Source organism: Mus caroli, chromosome 1 (genome assembly GCF_900094665.2).
Source record: "Mus caroli chromosome 1, CAROLI_EIJ_v1.1, whole genome shotgun sequence".
NCBI lineage: Eukaryota > Metazoa > Chordata > Mammalia > Rodentia > Muridae > Mus > Mus caroli.
In genome coordinates, this window is record NC_034570.1 from 60,230,477 (window position 1) to 60,247,884 (window position 17,408).

The 17,408-nt window shown below is 37.4% G+C and overlaps 1 protein-coding gene across 11 annotated transcripts in view; it reads left to right on the forward strand.

Annotated features, from left to right (window-relative positions):
- Positions 1 to 17,408, forward strand: part of Map2 (microtubule associated protein 2) — a 258,740-nt gene that overhangs the window by 187,864 nt on the left and 53,468 nt on the right. For 10 of the 11 annotated variants that reach the window (XM_029476932.1, XM_029476965.1, XM_029476969.1 and 7 more), the window contains one exon: positions 9,098 to 9,382. In XM_029476932.1, the coding sequence (XP_029332792.1) occupies positions 9,121 to 9,382 (262 nt within the window). In that variant the 5' untranslated portion in view covers positions 9,098 to 9,120. Of the gene's footprint in view, positions 1 to 9,097; positions 9,383 to 15,611; positions 15,773 to 17,408 lie in introns of those variants that run through there. The other variant, XM_029476964.1, reaches the window with a different exon arrangement.

Consider the following 17,408-nt stretch of genomic DNA (forward strand, 5'->3'; position numbering starts at 1 on the left):
GAAACTAAGTGCACTGTGGTGGTTTGGTTTTTTTTTGTTTTGTTTTGTTTTGTTTTTTTTTTACTTGAAAATATTTCATCTCATAACCTTGGACTAATTGTATACATTTCAGGCCTTTGGGGGTTCAAGAATTTTTGGTCACATTCTGTCGCTTCAGAAGTTTGGCAGAATGCAAGTAGCCAGCCATAAAAATTGACCTTGTTTCTAGAATTCACTCCAGGGTACAAAGACATGTCTGTTCAAAGAGAGAAGTCAAACTGAATGTGAAGGTTGACCCATTTGGATCTAACCAGCGTTGTGAGGGAATTCCAAATGACTGGGATTTTATAAGCTTCCTTTCAGGCCAGACTCACAGATGTAGTAAACAGGGCAAATTTCAACTTAGCTCCGAATACCTTTGAATCACAATTACAGCCAACAGCAAGCACACCACAGCACACAGCACGAAGTCTGCCACAAATTCAAAACAAATGAGAAAGAAAAGAACTTGCTGTTTTATATAGCTCAAACTTTACTTTTACATGGCTTGTACTTTACCCTTTTCGAAGACAGTATCTGATATAACTAGCTAGGTTTAACTTGTTATCGATGTCATAGTTTCGTGTCTATTAAAATGTATATAATCTAAATAGTGTATGTCTACAGTTATTTGTTTGGTAAAAGTGACTTGGAAGACAGCTATTTCTTGGCCACCTGTTCCTTCGCCATTAATATATTTATTGTGGTTGAACTCTTCAGACTGTCTGTCTTCCTCAGTCGAGTGTGAGCTGTTTATGGAGAGAGTCCTTATCTTAATCAGCGTTTTATTTCTGGTAGATAACAGAATTTCTGGTATAACGCTGGTAGGAAATAAATTTTTCTTGAATGAATGCCAGGAAAACATAAAAACCAAATTGATAACAATACTAAAATTAAGTAAACCCTTCAACAGAATCTCATTAAAGCAATTTGTAAATTGGTGTCTTTCAAAGAAAGATGCAGGTCCATGACCACTGAACTGTCTCCTAGTTTGCTTACAACCTCTATTTCCTTGTCCCAAGGCCTTACCATTTAAATTCAGTTTCAAACATGTCTGTTGCCATGGTCTAACCTGCTCTCACAACTGAAAATAAGTCATGTTCAAATATAACCTCATCAGACCTATACTGAACAAGTTTTTAAAAACTCCATTGCTCATTAAAGTGTAAGATATTCTATATATATTTTAGTGAAGCAGATATCTTCCCAACATTGCATATGGCTTAAAATATTAATAGGAAAACACCTTCAACATATTATGAAAGATGGTATTTTATTCTCTTCTCATGAAAGCATGTCAATATTTTATGTAGTTAGATGATAAACAAATAAACATTAAGACATTAGTTTACATGGCAATTTAGTAAAACATATATATTTAACAGATTGCCTTAATCTGAGATTAGGCTTTTCTGATTAATACATCATTAGTTATCCATGTATCTTCATGCTTACTTATATCTTCTTGTGTTTCACATTTCATTGGTCCATTAGTCATTAGACCAATCATTCTAAATAATAAACCCAAATAATCCACACCCTACTTAATTTTTCACAGATGCTGAAGGCCTTCAGGACTAAGGAACAATCTCTGCTTTACATCTGTTCTGTATTTATTCATCAGTAGACAGGTGTGCTTGGGCTTCCTTTGTGCCGGTGGACCAGATGCTATATGTAAAGAGATAAATTAAACACAGCCTTCCTTTCTGCAGTTCACAGCCTTGTAAAGGAGACAGATGGGATAATGAAGGACTTCTAACCTACAGTGAAGAGTATTGGGAAAGTGCCCATTGGAGACCCTTTATAATAGTTGCTCCTATCCTAAGTTTTAAAAAGCGAAGCAAAGTTGGGGGGAGGGGGTTGGGCATCATTGTTCTCCCTTTAAGTTTCCTGAACTTTCTTCTGCTAAGTCCTGTTCATGTTCTACATTCATATGCTGCCTCTCATAAGAGGTCCTGTCAAAAAATAGTCTATGCACTCATAATCCCCTATACTCACCTCCCGGCCAGCACATACACATATTGTATATTTTAGTTGGGTTTTCTATGACTTCCAATAACAATATCTTTCCAAGTATACTTCCAATTCCCAGATACACTCAGCCCTTTCCTTTAATGTTTTAAAGAGTAAAGTAAATGTTTGATAAATTAGAATTGTGATCTTAGTTAGATATCTTAGCATCCTGCAGTCTACCCTCCCATGACACTAAACAGTAATTGATTTTGTAGTGTTATGACAAAATGGCATTCAGCACTTGCTTAATCACATGCACTTTCAAAGACTATATGAATTTCAAAACACACACACAAGATATGCTGTGAGTGATGGTGGTCTGCATCTGGTCTTATCTACTAGACATGGAATAGGAATTTCTTCTTAACATGTTAGCATTTGATAGTAGCAACATTAGGAGACAGCCAATGCCTTCCCTTCATGTGGAGCTCAGGTTTCTAGAGCTAACAGCTCCTCATTCTGTGGTGGTATAACACTTGTGACTTATAAATCTCCTTTGGAGTATCTGGAATTCTACACAGTTTTCATCGGATGTGTACCCAGAGGAGATTTGACTTCACAGTATTTTCTTAGGTGATACTCAACAAAATCTCAAAATCCTTGGATCACAGTTGAGTCTGGGCATCTTTAAAACAAAATCATTCATTTTCAAATCCAATTTACAATGTACTTCTTAAGCTTTGTTTCCTGATGGTTAGATTTATGCTCATTTAAAAACATTAACAAAGTTATGATGATTGAATTTCAACATTATCAGTAATAATGTAGGTATTAACTTGCATCTGTTCATTGTTTCAGTGGTTTATCACACTGTTATGCAAACCTCAGGTTTGATGCTATGTGTTAAACTGTCATATTTAGAAGGTAGTAGAACCATGAGAAAACTAAGTACCACCTTAGTTTTCAGTTGGAGATCTATTAATGAATGCACTTCTTTAGTATCTAAGTACAAATCCTTAATTAAATACCATTAGTAGAGTTAGAATTTGAGTATATCATTCAATAAGTATTTATTTCTGATAGGTACTTGGTCTTCTCTGTGTTTGATATATAAAAGGGCCTAGATGTATGACACATTTGTGAAATACATGTTTCATAGCAAAGTCACAGTAACACAGTCCTTTTTCAGTTTGGAGGGATGGGTTACACTGCACAGTGAGGCAGCAGTTCATGAACATTTCCAGCCTGTTTGGGATTATGACTCATTTGTATCATCCAGTTATAACAATAACTTCACACTGGGAGGTTTTGTAGTCGGTGTCGATCATCATCAGAGTTCATGTCTTTTGTGCCCACTAACTTTCTTTATACTAATTTCTAATTAGCATGGTGTGTGATGAAGAGTGAGTCACCTGATAAGATTGTAGGTAGTCTACACTCAGCCTGAGAAAAGCAGGAACGACCTGAAACAAACACAAGTTTCAGCTTTGCCTTTTATTTTTTTTTCTTCATGTTATTATGAAAATTACCTTTGATTTTTACATGGAAGACAGAGGGTAGCAATTTGGAGTTTTAAGCCATTTATTACCAAATACTTAAGCTTAGAAACACCCCCTTCCTACATACACAAAGATACATGATACTCCTGTTAGTGACTAAGCCAAGCCTCTGTTGTGTGGTTCTGGGATGGGTGTGAAGAGTACAAAACATAGTTGAGCCTCCATGAAAAGAGAAGCAATATTCATTTGCTTAATTGTGTTATGAAACTGGTTGTTTGAGTCTTTTGTTCCTCTCTAGATAAGTAGCAGCACAAAATTATATGCCCTCTGTTTTGATTGAACTTCATGCTCCATGATGATAGGGTGGAACTTCTCAAAGAAAACGCCCTAAAACTACCTGTGCCAAGGACACTATAGAAATCGAACCCTGTCTGTCTGACACATAATGCAATTTTCCTTGAAACTTGCCAAGATTTTCCTTCTGCCAGTTTTTGACAGTATTTAATGATGCCTGCTAATAACTATAATTGGTGACTAAATGTTTGCGATCTTTCCAAAGACAAATTAAATCCAAAGATTTAATCCAAAGACAAGCAATGAAGTTTGTGATTGTATGGGATTCCTAAGAGGAAAGTTCTGCTTCACTTCAACGCTTTCAGAGTGTGCATCTGAATTATCTGATAAGTTCCCAATTATCTTCCGCACATTTTCATCTAGAACCACCTCACATTTGTCTTCAAAGTCATTGATCTGTAAAGAAAACTAAGCAAGGATCCATTAATAAACCACTAGTGAATGCCAAGAATTAGGCAAAAATAAACACTATAATAGCAAATTTGATTATGTCCATAGTCTGACCATCATTTTACAACATGAAATTGTTGTCTTGTCATAGGAAAGGGACTATTTTAAAAAGAACACTCCTTCAAGATATTTCTACTGCTTTTAAGTAGAATTAAATATAAGGAAAAAATATCACCTTGTTCCCTGTAAAGTTGAATAAAAGTGTTTTCTCTCTTGATTAGACTCTGTCAACCCATCAAAAAAAAAAGTCCTGGGCGAAGGACATTAGCCATTGCAAGTTCACCCTTGTCAACATGTTACAAAAATACAAATGTGACACCAAAACTCCCATTAGAAATACATGTAAAGTGATTCACCTTATGAGTGGAATTATTAGTTGTGGTTATGAGTGAACATGGCCCGATAGTGTCTCCTATCGTACCATTTGATTTCCTTCAAATCAACAGCACCCATTTCCATTCATACTTCCTGCCACAGTAGTGTCAGCCCACTGATGACTGATGCTTAATAGATGGTTAGACTACACACACTTAAGAGGGACCTGCAGTTTGTCTTGGAGTCAGGTAATGCTTTGGAGGCAAGGTCTTTGATTTACTTGAGACTGAAGGATTAAGTGAAATAAATCACTGTGCTTAGGTAGCCTTTCCTCCAAAATTAGTTTTCATTCATTTTTTTTTTAAATCCAAAAATGTAAACCATGAAACACTCATCAATTTATTTTGTAAATGTATAACCCCTTAAGAACAAATGATATCCATCTTTGAGGTATTTGATCACTAATAAGCACACTGTTGGTTTAGTTATTGGTCTGTTAGTTAAAGATCAAAGGTTTTGTTCACTGAGAAATTTGTTCTGAAGTTCTGGGAATGAGGAATGAGGCATAACTAAATTTCTCTGTGAGTTGTGAATTTTCATACTGTTGTATTTCCTATGACCATCAAGGATTCTCAGAGGAACTGAAGCTATCAGTGAGTGGTTTTTCTTTGTTTTGGGGTTTTTGTTTTGGTTTTTTGTTTTTTTCTTTTTGTTTTTGTTTTTTTTAAAGTGCAGAAGTGTATTCTGCTTTTACAAAAGACCCAAGTTTGGGTCTTAGCACCTCTACTGTGTAGCTCACAACTACTTGTAATTCTACTTCCAAAGGATCTGATGCTGCCTTATAGACTGTATGGTGACTACACCTAGGTGTGCACACTCATACAAAAACAGATGCACATACACCAGTGGTTCTTAATCTGTGAGTCATATACAAGATAGTCTATATATCAGATATTTTCATTACAATTTTTAACAGTAGCAAAATTACAGTTATGAATTAGTAGCAAAATAATTTTATGTTTGGGGATCAGCACATGAAGAACTGTATTAAAAGGTCCCAGCATTAGGAAGGTTGAGAACCACTGATATTTATTCATGGATCACTGTCCTTTGTTTCTAAATTAAACTTCATTTCTAAATTTTTTAAAGGTAAGTAAAATTTTAATTCCCAGAATTGAACATATACTACAGATTTATTATTCTCCAGATTCTCTTAGATATGCTAATATATATGATATGGGGAAACAGTACCTGGCCAATTGGTTTGTGAAACTTTGTATGATCATATCATCCTGAAATGAAAGTCCCCAGCAACAGAGGAAAGAAATCTGAGAAGGCTCACACTCGTGTGGTCTAGCACTTACTCCAGTCCTTTGAGGACTTTATCTATGATTTAGTTGTAAGATTGACTTGATAGTAATTCTCAACCCAGGAGGTCAAAGTCTTAGATGAACCTAGAGATGAAAATTAAATGTATTGTAGGATGTTGGCTAGAACCCTGAAGCAGACAAACAAAAAAATAATATTGGGTAATTGTGTTAGTCAGGGTTCTAACATCATAGAACCTATGGAATGTCTCTATATATTAAAGGAATTTATTGTAACAACTTATGTTCTATAGTCCAACTAACCCAACAACAGCTATGAATGGGAAGTCTAAGAATATAATAATACTCAGTCCCACTAGGCAAGCTGTTTAAGCTGGTCTTCTGTATAAGTAGGTTCCAGCAGATGTGCTGACAACTAAGTGAAAGTACTCAAAGGACAGTAGGTCTTCTTCCTTCCAATGTCCTTATGTCAGCCTCTAGCAGAAGGTGTGGCCCAAATTAAAGGCGTGGACCACAACACCTGGATCTAAAACTTGCTTTGTTCCAGGTTGACCTTGAACTCAGAGATCTTCTTGCCTCGGTCTCCTGGGATTAAAAGTGTGTACTACCTTGCATGGGCCTAAGCTTTTTGTAGCCACTATGCCTCAAGATTTCCATGCCAAGATCCAGGTCAGAAACCTATGTCTTCCAGCCTCAAGATCTGGATCACAGATGTGCCCTCCATTTCTGGACTGTAGTTCATTCAAGATCTAGTGACGCTGACAACTAGGAGTAGCCATCAGAGTAATTGACACTAAAGATTCCAGCTAATAATGTATTAATGTTGTTTATGGACTATAATAAATGTTTCATTTGTGAACGATGTTCATAATTGGGAAAATTATAAACTGAGTTTGTGAAAACTCTATATTATCTGCTTCATTCTTTACAGATCTAAAAGTATCATACAAAAACAAATCCTATTTAGTTTTCAAAAAGATACATTAGCAAAACCTGGACTTCTTTATGTAGGGATTTTTTTTTTCTGTATTGACTGTTTACTCTGCACACATACCAAAAATAGATTGGGCCACAGAAGCGTATGGAACTGTTGACCAGGAATAGTAAAAGACTTTGAGGCGCACGAAGACTAGGATGCTATGGAAGGCAAGTATGTATCCAGAGGTGGCTGCTTGAACCTAAGATAGGTGAAGATACTGTGACAATTTACAGCACAGTGTTTAGATTCTTATATCAGGTACTTTGCTTTTGACTGGTGCACAGTGCTAAATGAGATGGGGTGAACATTACTGGATCACATTTATAAAATGCACATACATAGTTTCTCATATGTTCACTGGGTGAATAGACCTGAGGCATAGTAGCTCAGGACAGGTTTGCAAGCAACTCTCATTCAAGTACTTAACCAAGTATTCAAGCCCCTATTATTGCTCCAGGAATTGTAGAAAAACTAACTAAAATGGTTACATGTGATGACTGGTGGTACAATCAGTGCTGGCATAATTATAACCACAACAAATGTAACTACTGATTTTTTTCCCATTATTAGCTTTAATTTTGTAATCAGTCAAACTAGAAATTGTTGGAGAATGCCTTGGGTACATGGAGTTCTTTGCAATGATAAGTAATGCAGAAATACTCATGGTTTATTTATAAGTCCCTCGATGTTTTTAAAGCTAAGCACTTTGTATGTTGTTTAAGTATGATTTTGTGAAAGATGAACAGAGTGCTTTTGGAAACAAATTTGGAGGCACTTTGATGTTGTAATTAGCTAAGATGAATGGGCCTGTCTCATTCTTTTTGAGAGGAGGATTAAAAAGCAGAGGAAGCAAAGAAAGGCATTGAAATTCAGAAGCAGGGCCTGTGAGATACCTCAGCAAGTGAAAGTGCTTGCTATCCAGTGGTGCCAGCTTGGCAATGTGAGTTCGGTCCCCAGGACCCTCAAAAGGTTGAAGGAGAGGACTGAGCTCCATAAAGTTGTCCTCTGACGTCCACATATACAACCTGACACATGCTTGTGCATGTGTACGAATAATAAGTAAATATAAATTCAGAAACAAACAAGTGCTTCTTGTAAATCTGGTAGGAGAGCTTGCTTCCATAACATTTTAAATGATATGTGGGATCTCCCAACACCTGGTGGAATGAAGTAGATTTTCCCTAATCTTGCTTTTGTCTGCTTGGAAGTCTTTGCAGGTGTTTTTGGTTTCCATTAGAGACAGTCATTACGCATGTTGTCATCCGTTCTGTGGGGACAATAAGCCATCAATAAGACTACATCACTGGTAACAGTTTTCCAACCTGAAGGGTGAATCATCTGTCAGTTGCTTCTCTAAATTTAGTAGCATCCGCATGTAAGAGAAGGTCACACAGTATCTGCCATTCACATAAGGTTAAGAAAATGCCTCCCCCACAATGAACTGTCCCTTGCTATAATTCACAGCCTCCTCACTCACGTCAATGATGTGGCGTCTCCAGCTCTTACTTTAGTAGTATGATGATGGCATTAAACAGGGTACAGTTCTAAAACACCATATTTTTATTTTTTCCCTGCAAAATTTGTGTTTATAGAAGGATATCAGACCCCCTTAAAATATAGGTAGGGTTAAAAATGTCTATTGGGGAATTTAGTCAATAAGTATCATTCCTTGCATCAAAATACTCAGCAAACAACATGTCATTGGCTTGACTTGCATGCTGTTGAAATGAAAATGCTGGCCATGTTCTCCTCTAGGCTCCCTTGAAGATGTTTTTAAAGGGTAGTTGAGTGATGTCTGAGTATGTGGTATTTCCTCCAGCTGTTCCTCTTCCTAGTCTCCTCTAACTCAATTTTCTCACACTGCTGATCCCCACAGCAAATCACTCATTAGCTACCACCTAACATTCAACCTGTATGTCAAAGACATTGATTAACACTTGTCCTGAAATACGATTGCTTTTAAAGAGAATATGTAATTTTATGGAACTTTCCATAAATGCTTTCCAAAAACCAACCATACAAACAAAAACAATGTAATATAAGAACTATTATGTCAACAACATCTTTTAATTTTTTTCTTTTTAAAGAACAGTTATCAGTATAGAAAGCTACTGATTGGGCCTCAAATTGTCCCTACCTTGATACCAATGCTTTCAGGTTTCCCCAAAGTGATAACTAACGTGCGTACATTCTATCTGCAGGTGACAGTACAGAGATCTGAAAGATGGCCGACGAGCGGAAAGATGAAGGAAAGGCACCACACTGGACATCAGCCTCACTCACAGAGGCAGCTGCACACCCTCACTCTCCAGAGATGAAGGACCAGGGTGGGGCAGGGGAAGGGCTGAGCCGAAACGCCAATGGATTTCCATACAGAGAGGAGGAGGAAGGCGCCTTTGGGGAGCACAGGTCACAGGGCACCTATTCAGATACCAAAGAAAATGGGATCAACGGAGAGCTGACCTCAGCTGACAGAGAAACAGCAGGTAACTGAGAGTCACAAGGACATCTTTGTGTTTTGTAGTCGGGTTACTCTGACAGTGAATTAATCCGACAGCAGCTGGTCCTTTTGCTCTGCAAGGACTGGAGTTGAGTCAGGAGAAATAGGCACCCTGGTAAGCAAGCACCAAACACTGGCAGTTAGCTTGACTTCCCCCATCTTGGTTGTAGTCTTGATCTCCCCCAATCCCTGATTCAATTTTTACCACCCTAATCTTTATAGGAAAAATACTCAGTATATGTATATTTTGCTATAAACTATCAGTACTTTAACCTACTGGGGAAAACATCTCAATGTTTTCATCTTATGAGAGACATTGGGCCTGGCTAAGTTTAATAGATTGATTAGAAGCATGTTTCTTGTTAGGGTAGAGAGAGCTGTGACCTCATCAGCCCTCCAAAGAAACAGGGGAGAAGGAAAGGGAAGAAAAGGGACATGAACATGCATGTTCAGATATGGGGATCCTTTCACAGGTCTCAGCTTTCCAAAGCACAATACACAGAGGCTAAAAGAAAAATGTAATAGTGCTAATTCCATTTATTTTATATTTATGGATATTCTGCCTGCATATATATATTTGTATGCCACATGCAGGCAGCACCTGTAGTAGCCAGAAGAAAACACTGGATTCCCTAAGACTAGAGTTACAGATGGTTGTGAGCCACCATGTGGGTTCTGGGTATAAAACCTGGGTTTTCTGGAAGAGCAGCCAATGCTCTAAACTACTGAGCCATCTCTCCAGCCCCAATATTAAGTGCCTGTTTAAAACATACTAACATTGATAGCATCCTAGATGATCCCATAAGTATAGAGCATTAATGACATAGAAAAACATTATTTTACAATATAGCATTCTGCTCATCATTTCCCTTTTGTCTGTAATTCAGAATTTTATGTATTTAAACTTACAGACAATGGCTTATTTCTTCAAAAGACTGAACACACTACAAGTAGTAAAATAAAGCACTGCCCCCTTCAAAGTCATCCCTTACTTATTTGAAGGTTGGTTTCTGTACCCCAACAATTAGACTGTGATGCTTATTCGCTATACACTCTGGTCAAAACACCTTATGTGTAAGGGATGGGGTATAGTCAATGTTATACATACTTAGCATGCCTAGGTTCTTGGTACAAATTATATGTATAAGTATCTATGTGTATGTGTATATATATATATATATATATATATATATATATATATATATATATATATGTGGGTATTTTTTATGGGTATGTAAATATGCATATATATGCATGTCTGATTTCAATGGAAAGTAGTAGAGACATTTTAAATGACAGAAGAAAATAAAAATATGTAGTCTAAATTTTTAACACACATTTAGTAGGTGGTATTTTAGAACATATTGTTACATTAGTTTTCTTATAAATCTGGTGCCTGGACTCTCTAGATCAGAGGTTCTTATGGCATATGATCTCTATGTAAGTTAAGTTGGATATGAATCAAAGAGTATCAAATATGAAGTGAGAAGTATGGATAGGCAGAGTTGAAAGGAGCTTGTTTTTACTTAGGACAAATCTTCCCAAATATGTCCTGGAGTGCCAAATCAATTCACAGGTATATAGCAATTCAAATGAGGTAGAGTAACTTAGCCTCTTTCAAACACTCCATAAACCATCAGCGTGTGATAGTTCTGTGTGTTTCAACATTAGCACATACTATATCTGTCTTAAAAATTGCATATCTTCTCTACCATGCTGAATCTTCTGCAGTTGCTCTGATACAAAACCAGGGCCCTGTAGAATTTCCTGAGAATCAGCAAAGAGGCTAGCAGTACCTTGACTGACCCAGGAAATTAAGAAACTATGTAGTGCTCCAAGAGGACATACATCTTATAAGAAATTATTATTGAAGGTGAAATAAAAATATGCTCGCCTTTTATGGTTCCAGTGAGGGTTATACAAATACAACAAAATGTATAAAGACATAGTTGTCTGTTAGATTCCATCACTGTGGGTGGCAGTGGGGACAACACTCTTGAACAAGGACCATTTATTTGTCTAGCTGAATACACTGTGACTTGCTGAGGATAGGATTCTACAGTGAAAGGTTTTTGATAGGTTTGAGGCATAAGGGATGAGGACAAGCTCCAGCATCAAGGTTAGGAGAAAGGAAAGGGATAATGGCACAGACCAAGAATTCTTTGTATCCTGTGGACACTGGCTTAACAGCTACAGAGTACAATAAAATGTGTGTTGGGCCAGTGGTTGAATGAATAGGCAAATGCAAAGATAGTCTTTTTCAAATCAATTTGAAAACTATACTTTTATCCCTTGGTTTTGGAGGTCTTGGTTATTGCTGTTGTTTTGGTTTGGGTTTGGTTTTGGAGAAGGGTATCACTCTGTAGCCCAGGCTGGCCTTGAAGTCACTGTATAGTCCAGACTCTCCTTAAAGTCAAGATTATCCTCTTGCCTCAGGTTCCCAGGTCCTGGGAATGACAGGTACAAGCCACCATGCCTGGTTAGTTCTGTCTCTTGATGCTCAACGCATGACTCTTATTGACTACCATGGAGCAATACAATGCACTATAATCTCCATATACAGCAATGCTTGTTAAAGCCATGGACAACTTGTTTCATCTCATAGTCTATGTCTGGTGGTCTTAAAGAAGTATCTAACAGCATCAGAAAGCTATGTTTGTCAGGTCAATGTGTCCTTGCCAGCTTCCTTGAAAAAAAATAAATAAATTAAATCCAATGCACAGGTATTTCTTTCGAATGATAGTGTCAGGAACATCCAGTGTTTTTTGTGGAAGCATCTCAACATGTGTTAAATTAGTCTTTCTTATGTTACCTTGGAAAAGATGATTTCTAAGCATTCCTATGTATGCTCACAGTGACAGAGGTGGTACATCCTCATCTGTAGGTTGCCATAGTGATGCTTTCAATCCAAACTATGGTGTGATTTTTAAACTAACTTCCTTCCTAAAATAACAGGCCAATTATTGAATCCTTAAGTTGTACAAGCATGGAAAGCTCTAGAAAAAAATGTAAAACTGGTTTCCTTGTACTTACAAAGAATGCTCCAATGATGAGTTAACATGCAACTAGCTTCTCCCAAAGCAGTTTGGTAAAATGATAACTGTTATCATTGATGATTTATAGATAATGTGTGTTACAAATCATCACCTCTATAAGCAAATTCTCTTTAATCCCAAATAAGGCATTTTTCAATGCTATGCTTTGAAGGTGGGTACCTGATGGGAACTAGCGTTATATTTGGAGGTGACCATTTCAAATAGGACCAAGGAGCTCATTCTTTTTTGTTTGCTTGCTTGCTTGTTGCTTACATACACTGCAACAGTATATCATATTTCTTCCATAAAGAATTAATCCTCAAAAACCCAACTGTTTACATAGAGTACTCCTCAGGGGGAAGGAGGTCCTCAGCTGTGCTTGAGGTGGCCACAAAACTCCTAGTTGACTCAGAATATCTTTGCTACTTTCCTTTTAGCTATGGTTGTCTCCTTGTTTCCAGAAGTTATTTTCCCTGAGCTCATTTGTAATCCATCTCCATAAACAGGTTTACATGGTCATGGATGGAACCATCATATCTTCCCAAGACTGGGCCTCCTTTGGCCTGGTGTCCTACCATCTCTCTCTCTTACCCCTTGGACATTCATTCTCATTTATGATTCTTGAGACTTTTGGAAGGTGTACATCCACAGTCAACTTGATTTTGTCCTTGTGCACTGAGACCAGGATTGGGGAGCAGGATATGTTTGAAGGCAATAGTATTTCAATCTTAGTCCTTATATTTGTTAGCTGTGATCTCCTGCCACACAATGTAAAGGCAAGCCCACAGAAAGACGGGTGGGCTTTTTTCCTTGTACTAAAGTGCCATTTTTTAAAGCTATGCCACGGAAGCATGTAAATACATGTGAAACTATTCAGAAGCAAGCCACTAAATCAACAGTTAGGCTTTTTTTTTTTTCTTTTTAAAATTGTTATCCAACGCATAACTTAGAAGAATATTAGCTTGGAATAATCTGTTCTTTTCCTTTGCACTTTATTAAAGAAAGCAAGAGAAATATGTTTTGGCACCCACAGAATTTACAGAGTGACAATTAGGCACCTCATCTATAAGTTTCTGATCCAGGAGCTAGGATCAAGGTCATTAGAATTCATATTAAGTTAGCATGAGGTTACTTGGAAAAGGGAAGAAGGCTTGATTTGTATCTACAAAAATCAATAAATCTTTGTATCTAAAAATGTAAAACACTTTGATCAGAACGTCATTATAGGAAGCGGAAGTGTTTAAAGTTACCTTTCAAGTGGCATTTTAAGGATGTGGAGACAGTTTCCATACTCGGTGTGCTCGTGACTTGGCAAAGTCACTGGTTGTCACGTCTTTTGATGTCCTGTTGTCGATGGCATTGAGTCTCATCCTTGCTGAGTACAGTTATGAAATCACCTTAGTATAATGCAAATGCCAATGGTAAAAGCCAGATCTGCAAAGGATGTGTTAATTCTGTATTCCTCACATTTGTTGAACACCATTCTTTCTCTAGATAGGAAAGTCTCTGATGCCTCTTTGTTCCTCAAGGGATGCTTGCAAAACTGGAGTCTGTTCTCCTTATCTGCTCACCCACCACTAAAGACAACTGTGAATTAAACAAATCTGAAAGAAATTGTTTTTGGACAGAATAATAGTGCTTTCCTGCCAGTCACTGTTTCTTACTTAATGCAGTATATCAATTATTAACATAGAATTTGTACACCATATCCATAATATAAGCAGTCTAGAGATGACTTAAGACATATGTGCAGCTTGCAGAGGCCTTATGCAAATGTTATGAGATTTTACATAAGGACTCGAACACTAGATTGTGATATTACAGAGATCCTGAAACCTTCCCGCCACCTCTCCCTACACACACCTCTCCCTACCTTCCAACACAAGGACACAGAAGGACAATTGGAACCCCTCACAACTTGGTTTCATTCTAAATTGTCTTTTCTCCAAGAAGAGATGTAATTTTTGTGTATGCTTTATCATTCATTTACGTTCTAAGCAGGCTGGCCACAGGCAAAGCTTTCAAGATTCCTTTAGATTAGAGGTTTTATTGTTTTGTTTTGTTTTTGTTTGTTTGTTACCTGAAAGAATTAATCTTGTAATATCGACCTTTGTCCATCTAGAAGACTAGCTTTCCATCTTCCTTGGGTGTAGTCATCACCTGAGACCATGTACTACAGGGTCCAAGCTCCTTACTTTTTAGAAGAGAACTCCTCTCTTGCCCCTCTGCAGCTGCCATCTATGGCAGGCAAAGTGAACATTTCTGTTGCAGAACTTATATTCACACTCCTAAAGCATGGCATAAAATCATAGCGTGATTCTCAGTTTCCTCCAAAGTGGAGACTGAAGGGTGGCCGAAAAGAAAAAGATATTTATAGTTGTCAAAGTATGCAAGTTTTTAAGAGCAGACTTGAGTGACTTCAGCTGTTCTTGGGTATGGGATTTGAACACTAATAGGAGAAAACAAGTCCCCAGATGAAGTAGCTCTTTTTTGCATGTCACTTGGGGTAAATAAAAAAATAAAAATAAAATTAAATTAAAAGGAAGGACATTTCTTTACCTGACTCCCAACCATTCTCAACAATCCCTTTTTTCTTTCCCTGGAACATCTATATTTTCAGTTGTATTTTCCAGGTCTACCCCCTACCCAGGAGGTGATATAGCTTTCTCTCCTTTTTAACATCCCCATAATTCAAGCAGCCCCATAACAGACAGGCCCAGACCCATAAAATTATTGTTGCAGAGACCATATATTGAAGCTGGAAAACACATAAGAGGTGCAGAGGTTGGCATCGCTCATATGCAAACAGCAAAGAGCTCTAACCTTTCTGTTCTTCCTTTTCAACCATAGAGAACTGAAACCTGCTTTTTGCTACCCTCTTATTCTTATTCTACCTTCAATTTTAAATTGAGATCCCCTTTAAAATACAACCTACTGTATATGCTACATTAATGTACGCAGAGCAAAATAGCTTAGCGCCATTTCTCCAGCAAAAAGACTAAAGCTATCCGCATAGGCCCCTGAGGCAAATAAACAAGCAGGCCTAACAATACAAGAGGTTGCAGATTTTCTTCTTGTTGTTGCCATGCCAACCACTCATTGCTCTGGCTGCCATTTCCCTGAGCTCCGCAGAGAGAGGCGTGTGCAGAGCAGTTACTTAGCATTCAAGGGTGGATCTGCAGGAAAACACACAGGCTTGCTGCAAACCGTCCGGCCTGGCAGCACCGGTGGATGAGACCGGAAAATGGGAATCTTTTCAATCCTTTCCTCATGAAGGTTAGGCATCTGGGCTAGAAGGAATGAGAGATGTGGATTTTTTTTAATTAAGGCACTTCGACAAGGTTTGTATCTGTGGTGATTGCTTTGTCCTGCATGGTTTCTACCAGATGAAGCGGGTGTGGGTGTGCACTTCTGTCATACTGTACAGCTTGTTGTGTTGATGCCTACTGGATCGGAGCCTATCAGGGCCAGCTTTCACGGACAGTGCCATACAGAATGATGTCTCTTGCTCCTAGGAAGGTATGGGCTTGTATATACCCCAGCTAGAACTGTCTATGCTTTACACAATAGAGGAAGCAATGAACACCAAGTAAAGTTTTTCATCTAAATATAGAGTCGTGTGATGGTTCGTTGATCATTTTTGCTTCTCAGTCAAAGTCACAGCAGGGTGACATTGTCTTAAACCAGTAATTCTGAATCAAAATATTAGAAAAATTGGTTTCTTGAGACTGTTCCTATTAAACCCAATGACTCGATATATTGTAGGATCGTTTGGAATTTTAAATGCCTACAAACTTTTGAATTGACATCAGCAAAGTTCTGTCTCATAGGACATAATGTGATACTTTAAAATGTTGATTTATTTGCACACTGTTGTTCTTGTTGTGTTCTTGAATCTAGTGGGACCATCTCATTTGTCTTGGTTTCTATTAAATAACAGAAGCACATCAGAATTGATATTTTAAAAAGTATTTCGTCAGTCCCTTTGGCTAATTGACACTTAAAAAACCATTCTACTGGATTTGACTTATTACCAAGTCTATTGTGCAAAAAGCAATTTGTGCCAATTTTGTGTGTGTGTGTGTGGGTGTGTGTGTGTGTGTGTGTAATTAAATGTAGATATAATTTAATTATATTTTGTGATTTTCAAACTTGCTCCTATATTTTCTAATATCTTGACTTTTTTTCTCATTTCTAATTTGCTGTTATATTTTCTCATGATGATTTCTTTTGTTGCTTTCCAATTTCTGAGGGTTAGAAACAATCTCCATTTAGAGAAAAATCTCACCAGTTTATAAAATATTTTTATTTAAAATGGATTATGAGAAAATAATCAGCAATGAAAGTTACTGTTTTGAGATTTAGTTCTACTTTTTAGCAAACCCTTGATTTGATTAATATTATCAAGGACTTTTTGATGTTCACTCTATTTCTACTTCTACATATTCTTTCCTTACAAAACAAAAAAGAAGAAAGAAGACAGGGGGAAGGGAGGGAGGGAGGGGGAGAGAGAAAGAAAGAAATGTGGTTTTAATTTTAACAATAATTTTCAGGTATCTTGAGAATATATGTGTAATCAAGTAATAACGTATCACTTGAATTGTATAGTAATATGTTTATATATCTATGCATCTATAAATATATAGACTAGTTGACAATATTGCTAGTTTATATCAGAAAAGTATTTGGCACTGAATGGCAAGTGCTTGGGCTTTGAGTTTGCCTTTGTTGCAATTCCTGAGTAGCTTGGCAATACTAGGCAGTAAACACCTCCCCAGACCTTCTTCCACAAGCTCCTTAGATACACTGAAATTCTGCTTTGGCGTGGAGAGCCTTTCTCCCTTCCTCCCTGTACTTTCATGCTTCATTGCTCCTTAGCATGTTACAGAGAGCATTTGCACCTGCACTCGGGGGAATATGGAAATTCGCATCAAGAACAGATGAATAGAACAACTGGTGCTGCCTGACAAACCCTGG